The following is a 17808-nucleotide window of genomic DNA, read 5'->3' on the forward strand; positions in this document are numbered from 1 at the left end:
GATTTTATTGAGAAGGATCGGATTGACTTTATATAGAAACATCAAACAGAAAAATAGAAACATCAAACAGAAAAACAAGTTACAAGGAATTTTAGTAAAACAGAAAGGTATAACCTTCAAGATAATAAAGTGTGGAGCTGGATGAACACAGCAGGCCAAGCAGCATCTCAGGAGCATAAAAGCTGACGTTTCGGGCCTAGACCCTTCATCAGAGAGCCTTCGTACAGACCCAGTGACGTTTACAAAGCAATTCAAATGTTTACTTAAAAGATGTAAAAAAAGAAACGCCAAAGATTTAATGATTTAAAATTCTTCCTCATCTGGAAGTAGTTTGTTTCTGCTCTTTATCGCGTGCTGGCCGAGGGGGAGCGGAGTCTAAGACTTTTCCCTCTGAGGGTCGGTACAGTGTGGAGCTGGAGGAACACAGTCAGCCGGGCACCATCAGAGGAGCACTGGGCCCTTCATGACTCTGCCTGACCTGCTGTGTTCCTCCAGCTCCACACCGGACCGACCCTGACTCTTAACAAATCTGCAGTTCTTGCTATTCCCTCTCAGGGGTTGTGATGCGGGGGTCGGCTCCAGGCTTCACTGCAGAAAGATTTTGATGGTCTAACCCTTCCCCAGACAGGGTGAAAATGCACAGAGGAGACTGGGGTCCGCGTGAAATCCAGATCACACCCAGGCAATGAGGGACTGCAAGTGGTCTCTAGGACCCGTAGGAGTCCCCACAGCAGAGGTCCTGATGCCCTGGGATCTTGCTGACTTCACTAAGTGAAAAGCTGTTCTTCCCGATTCCCATCAAACAATTCTCAAAGCTCCCGCCCCCACCTCACCGAGAACCGACTTTAAACCGAGAGCTAATCCAAGAGCCGCCCCCGATTAAACTGGGGAAAGTCAAGCCAGAGACAGTCGGAGCTGCGAAATCCTGGGACAGCTATATCCTGGGAAGACCTCCGCACACGTTTACAACATTCCAGAAAGAGAGGAAGAAAAAATCCCAGTGACGGGAGGGGTGTGTGTGAGACCAGTTAGACAGAACTCTGTTCGCCACAGAGACTACACTTCCAACTTTTCAACAGTTTGTTCATTTCACCGCGTCACTTTCACACTCTCTTCCGTCCTCTTCCAGATCACTTCCACTCTCTCCTCTTCCAGATCGCTTCCATCCTCTCTCTCCTCTTCCAGATCACTTCCACACTCTCTCCCCTCCCAGATCACTTTCACTCTGTCTCCCCTCCCAGATCACTTTCACTCTGTCTCCCCTCCCAGATCACTTGCACTGTCTCTCCCCTTCCAGATCACTTCCACTCTCTCTCCTCTTCCAGATCGCTTCCATCCTCTCTCTCTCTTCGGATCCGTTTCACACTCTCTCCCTTCTCTTTTAGGTCAGTTTCACTCTCTCTCTGTCTCTCCCTACCTACTCCCAGTCCACCCCCCACCACCCTCCCGTGCAGGTCACTTCTTAGGATGAGTACTCCCCTGCTCCCGGGCCTGTGTGTCCTGTTCTCCCTGGTTCTCTGTGAGCCGGGCCCCCTCTCCGATGTTCTAGTTGACAGATACTTCATCCCGGCCGAGTGCTCCCGGCAGGTTCAAAGCGGAGACTTCATCCGTTACCACTACAACGGCACCTTCGCGGATGGCAAGAAATTCGATTCAAGGTAAAAAAAAAGTTGCACCGTGAATCCAAAACCCCTTGTTCCAAACAAAAATACGAAATGCTGAGGATTCTCCCAGAGCGGAGTGTAAGGGATCAAATTTCCACACGATATTTTTTCACCGTCTATTTGCAAAGGTTCCTTCCCCATTTAATGAACCGCCCTCTCCACCAAAAAAAATCCTTGTTTTTATTTTAAAATGCCATTATTTTATGAGAGAGAACCCGTCGGAAGGGTCCCACATTCCAGGGATCCCATGAATTGGGTGAGTTGGAGAGCAGCTTTGTTAACTGGGCTGCAGTGTCTCGGTGGACTGGGTTACATACATCGGGAAGTATGAATCGCTGCTGTTCCTCTGCTTGGGAAAAGTCCATGCCATCCTGCCACTGGGACACGCTCTCTGTAAAAACTCCACTAACACTTCCCCCCACCTCCTCCAAACCCCCCCTCCCCCGAAAGGAAACGCTAAACAGAGCTTCCTGTCCCACTGCCACATCATCTGTTTCCAAAACCGGCAATTTGCACAATGAAGCCTTTTTATGGTCCACGCTCTCCTTTTGAACTGTTTGTTGTGGTTGGTGTAATTTCAGAAAATGAAGTTTGCGCACAGCAAGCTCCCACAAGCACGGTGTTACGTGGACCAGATAGTCTCTTTGTTCAAGCAGAGTGATTGGTGAATACTGACTTTACAGATAACATCCCACTTTTTTTTCTGAGACCGTGCAGTGGGGTCATTTACTCCCATCCAACAGGACGGCTCTCAAAAGAATAGGCCCGTCGGCCCTCCAAGCGTGCACCGAAACATTTTGCCCTTCCACACTGAAACTGTCCTCACTTATAGGACGCATATCCCTTTATTCCCTTCCTATTCATGTATTCGTCCGGCTGTTTCCTGAATGCTGCTATTGAGTCTGCTCCCACCACCTCTTCTGGCAGTGCGTTCCAGGCACTCACCTCCCTTTCTGTGAAAAACACGCCTTGCACCATGTTTTAAACCTCCCTCCCTCCACACTTGAACCTGTGCCCCCTAGTAAGTGACCCCTTCCCCCTGGGGAAAAGTTTCATACTTTCCACTCTATCCATACCATTCACAATCTTATGTCTATCAGGTCGCTGCCTCAAACTGCGTTCTAGTGAAAACAAAACAATCGCAGTCTATACAACAGATACTGGGAACTACAGATGCTGGAGAATCCGAGATAACAAAGTGTGGGGCTGGATGAACACAGCAGGCCAAGCAGCATCTCAGGAGCACAAAAGCTGACGTTTCGGGCCTAGATCCTTCATCAGAGAGGGGGATGGGGAGAGGGTTCTGGAATAAATAGGGAGAGAGGGGGAGGCAGACCGAAGATGGAGAGAAAAGAAGATAGGTGGAGAGGAGAGTATAGGTGGGGAGGTAGGGAGGGGATAGGTCAGTCCAGGGAAGACAGACAGGTCAAGGGGGTGGGATGAGGTTAGTAGGTAGGAAATGGAGGTGCCATTTGAAGTGGGAGGAGGGGATAGATGAAAGGAAGAACAGGTTAGGGAGGAGGGGATGAACTGGGCTGGTTTTGGGATGCAGTAGGGGAGGGGGAGATTTTGAAGCTGGTGAAGTCCACATTGATACCATTGGGCTGCAGGGTTCCCAGGCGGAATATGAGTTGCTGTTCCTGCAACCTTCAGGTGGCATCATTGTGGCACGGCAGGAGGCCCATGATGGACATGTCGTCCGAGGAGTGGGAGAGGGAGTGGAAATGGTTCGCGACTGGGAGGTGCAGTTGTTTGTTGCGAACTGAGCGGAGGTGTTCTGCAAAGCGGTCTCCAAGCCTCCGCTTGGTTTCCCCAATGTAGAGGAAGCCACACCGGGTACAGTGGATACAATATACCACATTGGCAGATGTGCAGGTGAACATCTGCTTGATGTGGAAAGTCTTCTTGGGGCCTGCGATAGGGGTGAGGGAGGAGGTGTGGGGGCAAGTGTAGCACTTCCTGCGGTTGCAGGGGAAGGTGCCGGGTGTGGTGGGGTTGGAGGGGAGTGTGGAGCGAACAAGGGAGTCACGGAGAGAGTGGTCTCTCCGGAAAGCAGACAGGGGTGGGGATGGAAAAATGTCTTGGCTGGTGGGGTTGGATTGTAGATGGCGGAAGTGTCAGAGGATGATGCGTTGTATCCGGAGGTTGGTGGGGTGGTATGTGAGGATGAGGGGGGTTTCTTAGGGTGGTTATTGTGGGGAGAGGGTGTGAGGGATGAGTTACAGGAAAAGCGGGAGACACAGAGAAGTTCTCGACCACTGTGGGGAGGAAGTTGTGGTCCTTGAAGAATGCGGACACCTCGGATGTGTGGGAGTGGAATGCCTCATCCTGGGAGCAGATGCGGTGGAGGCCAAGGAATTGGGAATAGGGGATGGCATTTTTGCAGGAGGGTGGGTGGGAGGAGGTGTATTCCAGGTAGCTGTGGGAATCAGTGGGCATGAAATGGATATCGGTTGCTAAGTGGTTGCCTAAGATGGAGACAGAGAGATCCAGGAAGGTGAGGGATGTGTTGGAGATGGCCCAGGTGAACTTGAGGTTGGAGTGGAAGGTATTGGTGAAGTGGATGAACTGTTCAAGCTCCTCTGGGGAGCAAGAGGCAGTGCCGATACAGTCATCAATGTACCGGAGGAAGAGGTGGGGTTTGGGGCCTGTGTAGGTGCGGAAGAGGGACTGTTCCACGTAACCTACAAAGAGGCAGGCAGAGCTTGGGCCCATGCGGGTACCCATGGCCACCCCGTTTGTCTGTAGGAAGTGCAAGGAAGCGAAAGAGAAGTTGTTGAGGGTGAGGACGAGTTCGGCTAGTCGTGTGAGGGTGTTGGTGGAGGGGGATTGGTTGGGCCTGCGGGACAGGAAGAAGCAGAGGGCTTTTAGGCCATCTGCATAGGGAATGCAGGTGTATAGGGACTGGACGTCCATGGTGAAAATTAGGTGTCTGGGGCCGGGGAATTAGAAGTCCTGGAGGAGGTGGAGGGTGTGGGTGGTGTCACGGACGTAGGTGGGGAGTTCCTGGACCAAGGGGGAGAAAACGGAGTCCACATAGGTGGAGATGAGTTCAGTGGGGCAGGAGCAGGCAGAGACAATGGGTCAGCCAGGGCAGGCAGGTTTGTGGATTTTGGGAAGGAGATAGAAACGGGCCGTGCGGGGTTGGGGAACAATGAGGTTGGAGGCTGAGGTGATGAGGTCATGAATGGTGTTGGAGATGATGGTTTGGTGCTCAGAGGTGGAGTCGTGATCCAGGGGGCGGTAGGAGGTGGTGTCGGAGAGTTGGCGTTTGGCCTCGGCGATGTAGAGGTCAGTGCGCCATACTACCACTGCGCCACCCTTGTCTGCGGGTTTCATGGTGAGGTTGGGGTTGGAGCGGAGGGCTGCCCCTTCCGCAGGGGAGAGGTTGGAGTGGGTGAGAGGGGTGGAGAGGTTGAGGCAATTGATGTCCCAACGGCAGGTGGAGATGAAGAGGTCGAGGGAAGGTAGGAGGCCTGGGAGTGGTGTCCAGGAGGAGGACTTGTGGCGGAAGCAGGTGAAGGGGTCAGTGGAGGGAGGGTTAGGTTCCCGGTCAGATAAGTAAGCGTGGAGGCGAAGGCGGCGGTAAAAATGCTCGATGCCCAAATGTGACAGGTATTCGTTGATGTGTGGGTGGAGGGGGCAAAGGTGAGCCCCTTGCTGAGGACTAACCGTTCATCCTCAGTCAGCGGGAGGTCCGGGGGGATGGTGAAAATTCAGCAGGGCTCTGTGTGGCTGTCTTCTCTGGGGTTGCTGGCTTGGGGACCACTTTGCAGAATACCTACGCTTGTTTCGCAACAAACAACTGCACCTCCCAGCCTCGAACCATTTCCACTCCCCCTCCCATTCCGCAGATGACATGTCCATCCTGGGCTTCCTGCAGTGCCACAATGATGCCACCCGAAGGTTGCAGGAACAGCACCTCATATTCCGCTTGGGAACCCTGCAGCCCAATGGTATCAATGTGGACTTCACCAGCTTCAAAATCTCCCCTTCCCCCACCACATCCCAAAACCAGCCCAGTTCGTCCCCTCCCCCCACTGCACCACACAACCAGCCCAGCTCTTCCCCTCCACCCACTGCATCCCAAAACCAGTCCAACCTGTCCCCGCTTCCCTAACCTGTTCTTCCTCTCACCCATCCCTTCCTCCCACCTCAAGCTGCACCTCCACTTCCTACCTACTAACCTCATCCCACTCCCTGGACCTGTCCGTCCTCCCCGAACTGACCTATCCCTTCCCTACCTCCCCACCTACATTCACCTCTCCAGGCTCCATCCCTGCCCCTTTGACTTGTCTGTGTCCTCTCCACCCATCTTCTCCTCTACCCATCTTCGATCTGCCTCCCCCTCTCTCCCTATTTATTCCAGTTCCCTCTCCCCATCCCCCCTCTCTGATGAAGGGTCTAGGCCCGAAACATCAGCTTTTGTGCTCCCGAGATGCTGCTTGGCCTGCTGTGTTCATCCAGCCTCACATTTTGTTATCCCAGTCTAACCAACCTTTCTTCACAGCTGAAATCCCCCAAACCAGGCAACGTCCTGGTAAACATTTTCCGTACCCTCTCCAAAGCATCCACATCCTTCTGGCAGTGTGGTGACCAGAGCTGTAACCAATATTCCAAATGAGACCTAACTAAAGTTCTGTAAAGCAGCAGGATAACTTGTCTGTCCTTATACTCAATGCTCCTTCCAGTGAAGGCAAGCATGCCATAGGACCTTTTTACTATGTTATCCACCTGCACTGTCACCTTCAGTGATCTGGGGACCTGCATACCTAGGTCCCTCTGCACATCAATACTCCTAAAGGTTCTGCTATTCACTGTATAATTTCCACCTGTACTTGCCCTTCCAAAATGCATCAGCTCACATTTGTCCAAATTAAACTCCATCCACCCTTTTTCTGCCCATGCCTCGAATTGACCTGTATCCTGATGTAACCTCTGACAGTTCTCACTTTCCACAACTCCACCAATCTTTGTATCATCTGCAAACTTAAAAATTAGATCAGCTATGTTTTCCTCCAAATCATTTATGCAAACCACGAACAGCAGAAGTCCCAGCTCTGATCCCTGTGGAATACCACTAGCCACAACCCTCATTCCAAAAAGCATCCTCCCACTGCTATTCTCTGTCAAAGAAACAAAAGAAACAAAGAAACCTACAGCACAGGAACAGGCCCTTCGGCCCTCCAAGCCTGCGCCGATCAAGATCCTCTGTCTAACCTGTCATCTATTTTCTAAGGGTCTGTGTCCATTTGCTCCCTGCTCATCCATGTACCTGTCCAGATATATCTTAAAAGACGCTAATGTGTCTGCGTCTACCACCTCCACTGGCAACGCGTTCCAGGTGCCCACCACCCTCTGTGTGAAGAACTTCCCACGCATATCTCCCTTAAACTTTCCTTCTCTCACTTTGAACTCATGACCCTTAGTAATTGAGTCCCCCACTCTGGGAAAATGTTTTTGCTATCCACCCTGTCTATACCCCTCATGATTTTGTAGACCTCAACCAGGTCTCCCCTCAATCTCCATCTTTCTAATGAAAATAATCCTAATCTATTCAACCTCTCTTCATAGCTAGCACCCTCCATACCAGGCAACATCCTGGTGAACCTCCTCTGCACCCTTTCCAAAGCATCCACATCCTTTTGGTAATGTGGCGACCAGAACTGTACACAGTACTCCAAATGTGGCCGAACCAAAGTCCTATACAACTGCAACATGACCTGCCAACTCTTGTACTCAATACCCCACCCAATGAAGGAAAGCATGCCATATGCCGCCTTGACCACCCTATTGACCTGCGTTGCCACCTTCAGGGACAATGGACCTGAACACCCAGATCTCTCTGTTCATCAATTTTCCCTAGGACTTTTCCATTTACTGTATAGTTTGCCCTTGAATTTGATCGTCCAAAATGCATCACCTCGCATTTGCCCGGATTGAACTCCATCTGCCATTTGTCTGCCCAACTCTCCAGTCTATGTGTATTCTGCTGTAATTTATGTCATAGAAGCAAGTTCTGTCTCCATCTTGCCACCTTACCCTGATACCACATGACTTCACCTTTTGCACCAGTCTGTCATTTCTTTGGAAAGGTGGCACCTCCCAGGGCAGTTCTCCTATGGTGTGACACACAGTGCCAGCATAGATTGTGTTGTGGGAGGGGAAAATGAAACCCCTGAACTATGGTGGAGGCAAGCAAAATAAAGAAAATAAATGAATTAATCAGAGGATTAATACAAAAAGCCATTTAGCCTATTATATCTGTAGCAGCTCTTCAAATGAGCAACGTGGCTGTACTGACAGTCTGTCAGATCAGTCGTGATTGTAATGTGATCTGCCAGGTGGATCTCATAGAATATGAGTTCCCTGATTGGGGCTGTTAACCTGGCCCAATCAGGGAGCCCTGGCTGACAGATATAAGCAGGCGTGTCAGAGGTTCTATTCACTCTGAGAGCTGGCTCTGTGACAGCTGGATCAGGTGTTCCTTGAATACTGCCATTGTATCTGCTTCCATCACCTCCTCTGGCAGTGTGTTCTAGTGCTGTTGGATCAGTGTCATGTACTGTGCACATGTAAATAAAGCGGTGACTTGGTGATGAGATACCAGCCTTCATGGAGTTATTTTAAAAACATACAAAATCAAGCTGGGCATGGAGCTGTGTGCCGAGGTCTTGTGCATTGAGCCAAGCTATCTTTAGTTAGTGTGTAGTCAGCTGAGTGAGCTGGAGCTTGCATCTTGAAGAGAGAACCTGTTACTGTGTGACTATCATGATCCCTGGATCCTATTTGTTGGGTTTGAATTTTGATTCTGATATTTTCTTTCTCCTGCTACACTCTGATAGCTATGACCACAGCAATACCTTCAACGTTGAAGTAGGAAAGGGGCGCCTCATCCCAGGAATGGATAAAGCTGTCCTTGGAATGTGTGTCAATGAAAGGCGACGTATTGTCATTCCCCCCCACCTTGGATATGGCAGCCAAGGAGTCGGTAAGAACCACCTTCCCCTCTGCTGCTAAGTGGCTGATGGGACACCTGGTATGCTGCTCGATGGCCCAATCACAACGTAGTCCCAGCATTGAAGGAAACATCCATTTCACCTTGCCTCTGCTGGTTCTGCTTTGGTGCAATACAGTTCTTGTCACTCCCTCAGCTTCTCCCTATAACGCTGCACATTATCCTTTTCCAATAACCATCTTATTCTGCTTCACTTGAGCCTGGCTCCACCTCACTCTTAGTCAGTGCATTCCAGACCTTGAGCCTTGGGGGTGCAAGTTTATCCTCATGTCACCAATGCTTCTTTTGCTAATTGCCTTAAATCTGTGTTCACTGGTTCCTGATCCTTCCTCTGATGGGAAGAGTTTATCTCTGTCTGGTTTTGCTGACTAGATGTTGAACACCTCTATCAAATTTTCACTTTGCTCTCTCTTCTCCAAAGAAAGCAGTCTCAACTTCACAGTTCTATCCACATAACTGAAGTTCATTCACATCTTCCTCAGAACAGGATACAATAACGCATGTGAGAATGAACTACTATTCTACACAAATTTAACATTACCTCCTGACTCTTGGACTCTTAACTCCTATTCATATCATCCAGGGTACTGTATTCTTTATTAACAGAACTCTCAACCTGCCTGGCCACTTTTAATGTTGTGTGTACGTATAAACCAAGCTTCTCGGCATTCGAATCCCTTTCAGAATTCTACCCTTTGGTTTGTATTGTCTTTCTGTTGTCTCAGAATAAAAGGTTACAAACATGGCACTGAGATGAAGAGGTAACTTGGTGAGTTTTGGAATTCTCTAAGCCAGAAGGCTGTGTCATTGACTATGTTGAGGACAGGGATTGACAGACTTCTAGGCATTAACTACAACGAGCAAAATGGGTATCATGTGGAGAAATGTACATCAAAGATGGAATATCACCATAATTTAGTTGAAGGTAGAGCACGTTTGATGCCCGAATGGCCTACTCCTGTTCCCAGTTCCTATGTCCTTGCTACTAAAACAAATCACTCTCTATTTTTCAGCATTAAATTTCAATTGCCACTTGCAGCCCACTCCACAAATCTGACGATGTCCATTTTAATTTCACTACCTTCCTCACAATTCACTAAATTTGCAAGTTTTACTTTTGCATCCAAAAATGATCAAATTGATCATTAAAAGTTATGAGGAACAGCAGGAGTCCGCCATCTCCTGGGGAACTCCACTATCAACCTTCCATCGGTTTGAGAAACTGCCATTAGTTAAATCAGAGATTGTAAGAACTGCCGATGCTGGGGCCAGAGATAACACAGTGTGAAGCTGGAGAAACACAGCAGGCTAGTCGGCATCGGAGGAGCAAGAAAGCTGATGTTTCAGATCGGGATCCTTTCTGAAGAAGGGTCCTGACTTGAAATGTCAACTTTCCCACTCCTCTGATGCTGCCTGGCCTGCTGTGTTCCTCCAGCTCCATATTGTGTTGGCATTAATTAATATTGTGTTTCTGTGATTTGACCAATATGGTTTCCATGTAGCTACTCACCCTTTTATTCCATACAGTAAATCTTCACTCACTACCGTGCAGACTTCCTCTGGATGTTCATGTACATGTGTCAACGCATTACCCTTACTAAAAATTCAGCAAAAAAAATCATTAAACATGACTTGCACTTGACAAATCCCAGTTGGCTTTTGTTAATTAACCCATATTTGCTTCCTTGGCTATTAATTTTGTCTTGAATTATCGATATCACCAAGGGTTAAACTGACTGGCCTGTAGTTTTTGAGCTCAGCTTTAGTCATTCTTTGGCCAAGGGAATAACATTTGCAATTCTACAGTACTAAGGCATCACCCCAGATCTAAAGAAGACGGGAAAATTACAGCCAGTGCCTCCTACTTCTCTCGGTGTCCCAGAATGCATCTCATCCGATCTTCAAGTCTTGTCCATGTTAGGTACAACCGTCCGATCCAGTCTGCCACATTATCAACATTAAACTCTTCAAGCATCTGAAATCGTCTTTTGTTATGACCAGTTCCTTTGTAAAGGCAGATGGAAAGTATTGATTTAATACTGCAGCTATACCCCCTACACCCATGTGTAAATCCCATTTCTGGCTCCTAACTGGCACACCCCATCGTTTATCAGCCTTTGTATCCAGTATAGGCCCATTGAAGACGTTCTAACTGCCTTTTACATTAGCTGTCAGTCTCTTCTCATAGCCTCTCTTTGTTTCTGTTATCTGCTTTCCCTTCTCCCCTTTGAACCTTCTGTACTCAGTCTGGTTAACAGTTGCGTTATCTACTTGACATCTGGCAGAAACATACATTTTCCTTATATTGATCACACTGACCCAGGCATCAGTGGTCCATTTGGTGTGCTCATTTTGTTGATCCCAGGCAGTTGGGAGAAGGGTTTGGTTTTAGCTCTGCCTTGGATGGGAAGAGGAAGTATCAGGCCGAGTTCTGGCTGCGTTGGGTTAACTGGGTGGGTGTCATTACCAAGGAGAACAGCGTCAGGTTTCTTTGTGCTTGAGTGGTCTCCATTACTTGCCATCTTGGGTCTCAAACCAGGAAGGGTACCGCAGGCAACAGTGACACAAAGCCATAATCTAACTTGGGAGAGGATGGGAAGTGGAATTAAACAATGTTGTAATGCCTTTTCCAAAGTTTTTTTTGTTCTTCTTTCTTTCACAGACAATGTCATCCCTCCAGATACCACTCTGTACTTTGACATCATTCTCCATGATATCTGGAACCATAATGACAAGGTGCAAACAAAGACTTTGCACAGACCCGCAGTTTGCAACCGCACAGTGCAGAGCTCCGACTACGTCCGATATCATTACAATGGCACTCTGCTCAATGGGACACTCTTTGATTCAAGGTAAAGGACCAGTGTTATTGTCTGTTGCAATTTCCCTGGGAGACAGGACCAATGGCAGTTGGTCTAAGCTAGTGGTAACCTCGGATTGATGGGGGCGACCAAACATACTAATAAAGAAGGCAAGGAGGAAGGGCCCCTCCATGGTGACTCTTTACTCGTGGTGCTGCTACCCCCCACAAGCTGATACATAAATTGTTACTGTTTGAGCCAAAATGTCAGCCCCAAATAATTACAGATAGTTTTGTAGACCATTTCAGGATCCCTAAGCCTAAGGCTAACCCCAACCCTAAATCAGCTGCAGTTTTTCCACATTACTACAAGGTATTTTCATTGGATGTGGAGCATGTTGGGACTTCCTGAGGTGCTATAAAAGTGCTATGTAAACACAAATTCTTAATATTTACTCCTAGGGAGGGAAAAGGGAGAAAATGTGAGTTAATTTGAAGAAATAATTTAGGAAATTTATCCAACTGCCTGAGGAAAGAGAACACGCTCCAGCAGAGTGTAGGCATGCAATAAAGCACAGTGTGTGTAATGGCCATCTCTTTCCCCCAGTCTCTGCAATCACTTCAGAACAGAATTGCTACAGCACCGACAGAGGCCAATCAGCCCATTGCATCTGCACCAACTCTCTGACTGAGCAATTCACCTGGTGCCATTCTCCTGCCTTCTCCCCATAGCCCTGCACATTCCTCCCTTGCAGATAATTATCCAGTTTCTTCTTGAATGGTTGGATTGAACTAACCTCCACCACACCCTCAGGCAGCACCTTCTAGATTCCATCCACTCGCCACTCAGGTTTTCCTCATGGCACTGTTTTTGTTTTGTCAATTATTTTAAGCCTGTGCCCTCTCACTCTATCCTTTTACAATGTGGAATCATTTCCACATCCACTCTGTCTGGACCACTCATAAGTTTGAAACTGCTATCAAATCTTCTCTTCACCTTCTCTTCTCTGAGGAGAACAGTCTACATTGTATCCTCTAACTGAATTCTCTCATCCCCAGAACTGTTTGCATAAACCTTTTTCTGCATTTTCTCGAATGCTGTCACATCCTTCATATTATGTGGTACCCAGAACTTTGCACAATACTCCAGCTGAGGCCAATGTAGTGTTTGCAAATCTCTGGTTCTCTGACATTACACCTCAGGCAAAGGAGAATTTAGAAAAAAATCAGTTGGTGCCTCCACAGTTTGCATTCTTGTTTCCCTCATTATCCCTCATTATTCCTTCAACCCTGGCCCCTTATTTACTTTAAGCACAGACAGGATATCCAAAACTGTCTCCTCATAAATTTAAACCTTTCTAGGATCTGATTACCTCCTCTTTCACCACGGGCTGGGTAGCATCACCTTTCTTGGTAAAGACACTTGCAAGATATTCATTTAATACATTGGCTTCATCCTCTGTTTCTGTGTAAATCTGATTTTTGGTCCAAAGAATACTGCCACCAAGCCTCCTGTCCTTGCAGGGTGGAAGGGACCCATCGAATTGGCAGTGGTGGAGGATAAGCCACTTATCACATCTTAACAAGAAGAGGCCCTTGTCCTAGAGCAGATGTGTTGTATTTCAAAATAGCAATTAGGCACAATTGAGATTGACTAGTTAGGCATAACCACAAAGACTGTCAGGAGCCAGTGATGATACATCTATCTCCATCAGCAAATTGTGCTAGAACTGCTTCCTGTTCACTCAATGACTATGTGACAACATCAGATTGCTGGGCCTTCAGCATTAACTCTCTCACAACCAATACCCAATACTACATGTCCCCTCAAACCTTGGTCCCCATAGTTAGCCCTTATGCATGCAGGTATGTAACTACATTTAGCACTATCTCATCATCCTCCACAGCTCCGACTTCACAAATTCAGGTGGCCTGGAAGTTTCACAGTTTCTCCGGAACATATTCTCATCTGCTGGGAACGCTGGGAGGTCTTCTGTTTGTGAGGGTTGAACTTGTTTCTGACCTTGACTTTAATTTGTCTCCCTGGAGGACCTTTTATTTCTTGGATGTCTTTTGTGGAGGATGCCATTCCTGCTGGATGAGGTACTAGTCCATTCCTTATCTGGAATTCTCTCTTAACGACATTGTGGGTGTACGTATTGCACATGGACTGCAGCAGTCGAAGAAGACAGCTGCCCCTTCACCTTCTCAAGGGCAACTAGGGATGGGCAATAAATACTGGACCAACCAGCGACGCCCCTGTCCCACGAGTGAATTAAAAACTAACTGGTGGATTTTTAATCTCTCAATTTCTTTCACTGAGGAGCTCTGCCTGCTGTCCCATAAGCTCATTGGTGGGACATTTTTTACCTCATGAATGTTCATCATGGAAGAAACCTACTCTGTTAAAGCAAAAACTTTCTTCCTTGAAGTATCTGTTTCCATTCTGGGTAAGCAAATCTTTACTGTCAATCTCTGATACATCAGTATTGAAGAATAAAAGTCTACAGTTGTATTAGTGATGGATTAGACTTTTGCATATCCTTGGCCATGTCTCTGAAGGATTTGCTGCTTACTTAACATTATTTTTGTCATGTGCACTGTTAATTCTTCTTTGGAGTTGAAGAATTGAAATGTAGCAATTGATCTTGTGCCAGTTCAGCATCTGACACCAATGTTAAATTTTTGTACCAGCTTATTTAGTGGGCTGGTTGTCTGTTTGAACAACATCAGTTAAAGATTCATCAATGAGCTCAAGTGGGTTGTACTGTTCTTCCTAGGTCTAAGCATTTACTATTTCTTGCAAGCCTTTCTGCTTCTTATCAACTGAAGATTCTTTGGAATAGAAAACATTTTCATAATTCCTAAGAAGTTTCTGATTTCCTTTCTATTGTCAAAATGAAACATTTTTAAAATGTCAATCTGGATAGATTGTTTCAATATTTTCTTTCTTCTCTGTGACTCTCGGGAAACCGACGAAAAGCTTCCATTGGTTTTGCCTTGACTGCATGTCAACAATGGATTGTTCTGACAACATTTACTCCCTTAGAATAAGTTGGACTCATTCAGTCTTCTGAAAGATGTTGAGGTCAAGCATTAGAGCTCTTGCTTTTCACATTGCAATGTTACACGACACTACCCTTTGCTGTTGAGAGTAATTCCACAGAGAGCGTGCAGTTTCATTTCTGTAGGCTGCAACTTCAGTTTCATCAGCCATTGTATGGATCTAATAGGACAGTCTCACTTGAGCCTTTAATATGCTTAACATTACTTAGTTGACATACAAATGATTTGAATTGGATAGAATCAGTGTATCACCAGTTTCCCTCAGGAATGCCTTTGATATCTTTTCCAATGAGGATTACTCTATGATATTGAGCTCTTTCTGTGGATGTCTCCCACTATTTCTGCTGTTCCAAAATCTACTCTTGTCCATTTTCTAGAATAACCTCATATTCAGTGATATTTCACACCTGGCCTACCCTTTGAGTAAGGGCTCTGTTATATAGCCACAACATTGTGTTTCGATGGAACAGTCTGACGCAGTGCTCAATCTGATATACTACATTCTGAGCGTTCAGATATTTACATTGATTTGGGCTTCTTGTTTTCTCCCTTACTCTGACATGACCTGTTAACATTTTATTCCTCATTCGAGTGCCATCTATCTCTTCTGGTACTTGTTTATCCATTGGTATTCATCTCTGATACACCCCTCTCACAACCCCACCCCCTCATAATGAGTTTGATTAAACTTGCCAAACTAACAAAATGGCCCACTAGGAGCTCAGTCCCAGCTTTGTTTATGTGTAAGGTTCATCTGCTATCACCTCTACAGCTTGCCCCAGTGCCTCAGCACCACCTTTCCAGTTGCACATTCATCTGCTCAATCCTCTTCTTCCTGTATTCACTTGATTGTGGTTTTGGGAGTAATTCAGAGGTCCTGCTTGCTCATTGCCTAGGTGACAGCCTAAGTCCAATGTGGAATGTGCTGACTGGCTATTATCCTACCAATCCTGACCTTTCTGGGTGCTCTGCAGCTGCTTGATGACATCCTCAATCTGGACTCCAGGGAGGTAACACAGTATCCTGGATTCACAGCTGCTGCTGTAGAAACAGCTATCTGTTCCCCTAACCATTGAATCACTTCCTTGTATCTCCCCCAGCCATTGAGTCATATGAATCATAGAATCCCCAAAGTGTAGAAGCAGGCCATTCAGCCCATCTGGCCTACTCCGACCCTCTGGAGAACATTTCTCCCAGACTCAGCCCATCCCTGGGACGCTGCATTTCTCACAGCTAACCCACCTAGCCTGCTCATCCATGAACAGTATGGGTAATTTAGCCTGACAATTCCACCCTAACCTGCACATCTTTGGACTGTGGGAGGAAACTGGAGCACCCAGTGGAAACCCACACAGACATGGGGAGAACGTGTAAACTCCACACAGACTGAGGGTGGAATCAAACCCAGGTCTCTGGCTCTGTGAGGAGCAGTGCTAAATACTAAATCAGCATGCCGCCCCTAAGTTCCATGGACCTGCCTCTGGTTTACATCCCTGATGAACCATCATGTTGACCAGTCAGGCAGTGACCATCTACAATAAGAGACAAGCTAGCCACTGCCCCTTGACATTCAATGATGTTGCCATTGAATTCCCCACCAGCAACATCCTGGGGGTTACCATTGACCAGAAACACCTAGACTTGACATATTAACACAGTGGCTACAAGAGCATGTCAGAGACTGGGAATGCTGCCCTAAGTAATTTATTTCCTGACTTCCAAAAGATTAGGGCCCGAAATGTCAGCCTTCCTGCTCCTATGATGCTGCTTGGCCTGCTGCGTTCATCCAGCTCTACACCTTGTTATCCCAAAAGCCGGTCCACCATCTACAAAGCACAAGTCAGGAGTGGGATGGAATACTCCCCACTTGCCTGGATGAGTGCAGCCCCAACAACACTCAAGAAGCTCAACACCATCCAGGACAAAGCAGCCCATTTGATTAGCACCACATCTACCATTATTGACATTCATTCCTCCACCACCAACGTTCAGTAGCAGTGTGTACCATCTACAAGATGTGCTGTGGAAATTCACCCAGACTCCTTAGACAGCACCTTCCAAACCCATTTAGATGGACAAGGGCAGCAGATTCACAGGAACACCACCACCCTGCAAGTTTCTTCCATGTTACTCACCATCCTGACATGGAAATATATCACCCAGTGTTGCTGGTCAAAGTCCTGGAACTTCCTCCTAACAGCATTGTGAACATACCAACACCTCGAGGGTTGCAGTGTTACCAGAAAGTGGCTCATTACCATCTTCACAAAGGCAGTTAAGGATGGAAAAACCTGACCTAGCCAGTGATGTCTATATCCCATGAATTAATTGTAAAAAATGTATCAGAGATAATGGGAACTGCAGATGTTGGAGAATCCGAGATAACAAAGTGTGGAGCTGGATGAACACAGCAGACCAAGCAGCATCTTAGGAGCACAAAAGCTGATGTTTCAGGCCTAGACCCTTCACCAGAAAAGGGTCTAGGCCCGAAATGTCAGCTTCTGTGCTCCTAAGATGCTGCTTGGCCTGTCGTGTTCATCCAGCTCCACACTTTGTTAATTGTAAAAAATGACTGTTTTGCCTTTTGAATATACCCAGAACCCTTGCCCCAAGTTATTAGAACAGATAACCCTGTAACTATCCTCTTTGTGGTTCTACTAGAATTCAGCACCTCCATCAAGCTGTATCATGCATAAGTCCCACCTCTTCAGACAGCCACAAATTCAAATCACAAAACTAACTCCTTATATCTTGTACACTCTCCCAGCTTAGAACCAATTGACCTGTATTGTCAAATCCTCCATTTATGATCTTTGTCAAAATAATTTCAGATTTTAGTTGCGTAGATGTGTGATTGCTGCCATTCCCAGTTCCCTCCAGAGTAATTGAAACACCATAGTGTGCAGTGTAAGGGTTCCAGATCCTTCTCTCCTGTGACATTCTCCCTCACAAGGAACGTTTACCTTAAGGAAGTTTTATCTTCTCTCCAGGCTTCTCTTTGTCTCTTTCACTTCTCTTTGGCTCTGAAGAAGGCATACCAGACTCAGTGTTAACTCTGTTCCTCTCTTCACAGATATTGCCAGACCTGCTGAGTTTCTCCAGATTTTCATTCAGATTTCCAGCAGCCACAATTTTTATTTCTCTTCCAGGATCTCTTGACCTGCATGGAATCTGACAGCAGTGTTCAGTTCAGAATTGACCTTATTGCTGACAAGAGGCAGTGTTGTTATTCAAGCTTCTCTCTAAGCAAAATGAAAGAG

The 17808-nt window shown here is 46.9% G+C and overlaps 1 protein-coding gene across 1 annotated transcript in view; it reads left to right on the forward strand.

Moving 5' to 3' along the window:
* The first annotated feature begins 774 nt into the window (after positions 1-774).
* The window catches only part of LOC125466221 (peptidyl-prolyl cis-trans isomerase FKBP10-like), a 41516-nt gene continuing 24482 nt past the window's right edge, over positions 775-17808 (forward strand). Inside the window, exons 1-3 of the mRNA XM_048560460.2 lie at positions 775-1658; positions 8510-8655; positions 11345-11534. Coding sequence (XP_048416417.1) covers positions 1468-1658; positions 8510-8655; positions 11345-11534 — 527 coding nt within the window. The 5' untranslated portion in view covers positions 775-1467. The remainder of the gene's footprint in view (positions 1659-8509; positions 8656-11344; positions 11535-17808) is intronic.

The sequence above is a fragment of the Stegostoma tigrinum genome, chromosome 31, assembly GCF_030684315.1.
Source record: "Stegostoma tigrinum isolate sSteTig4 chromosome 31, sSteTig4.hap1, whole genome shotgun sequence".
Classification (NCBI taxonomy): Eukaryota; Metazoa; Chordata; class Chondrichthyes; order Orectolobiformes; family Stegostomatidae; genus Stegostoma; species Stegostoma tigrinum.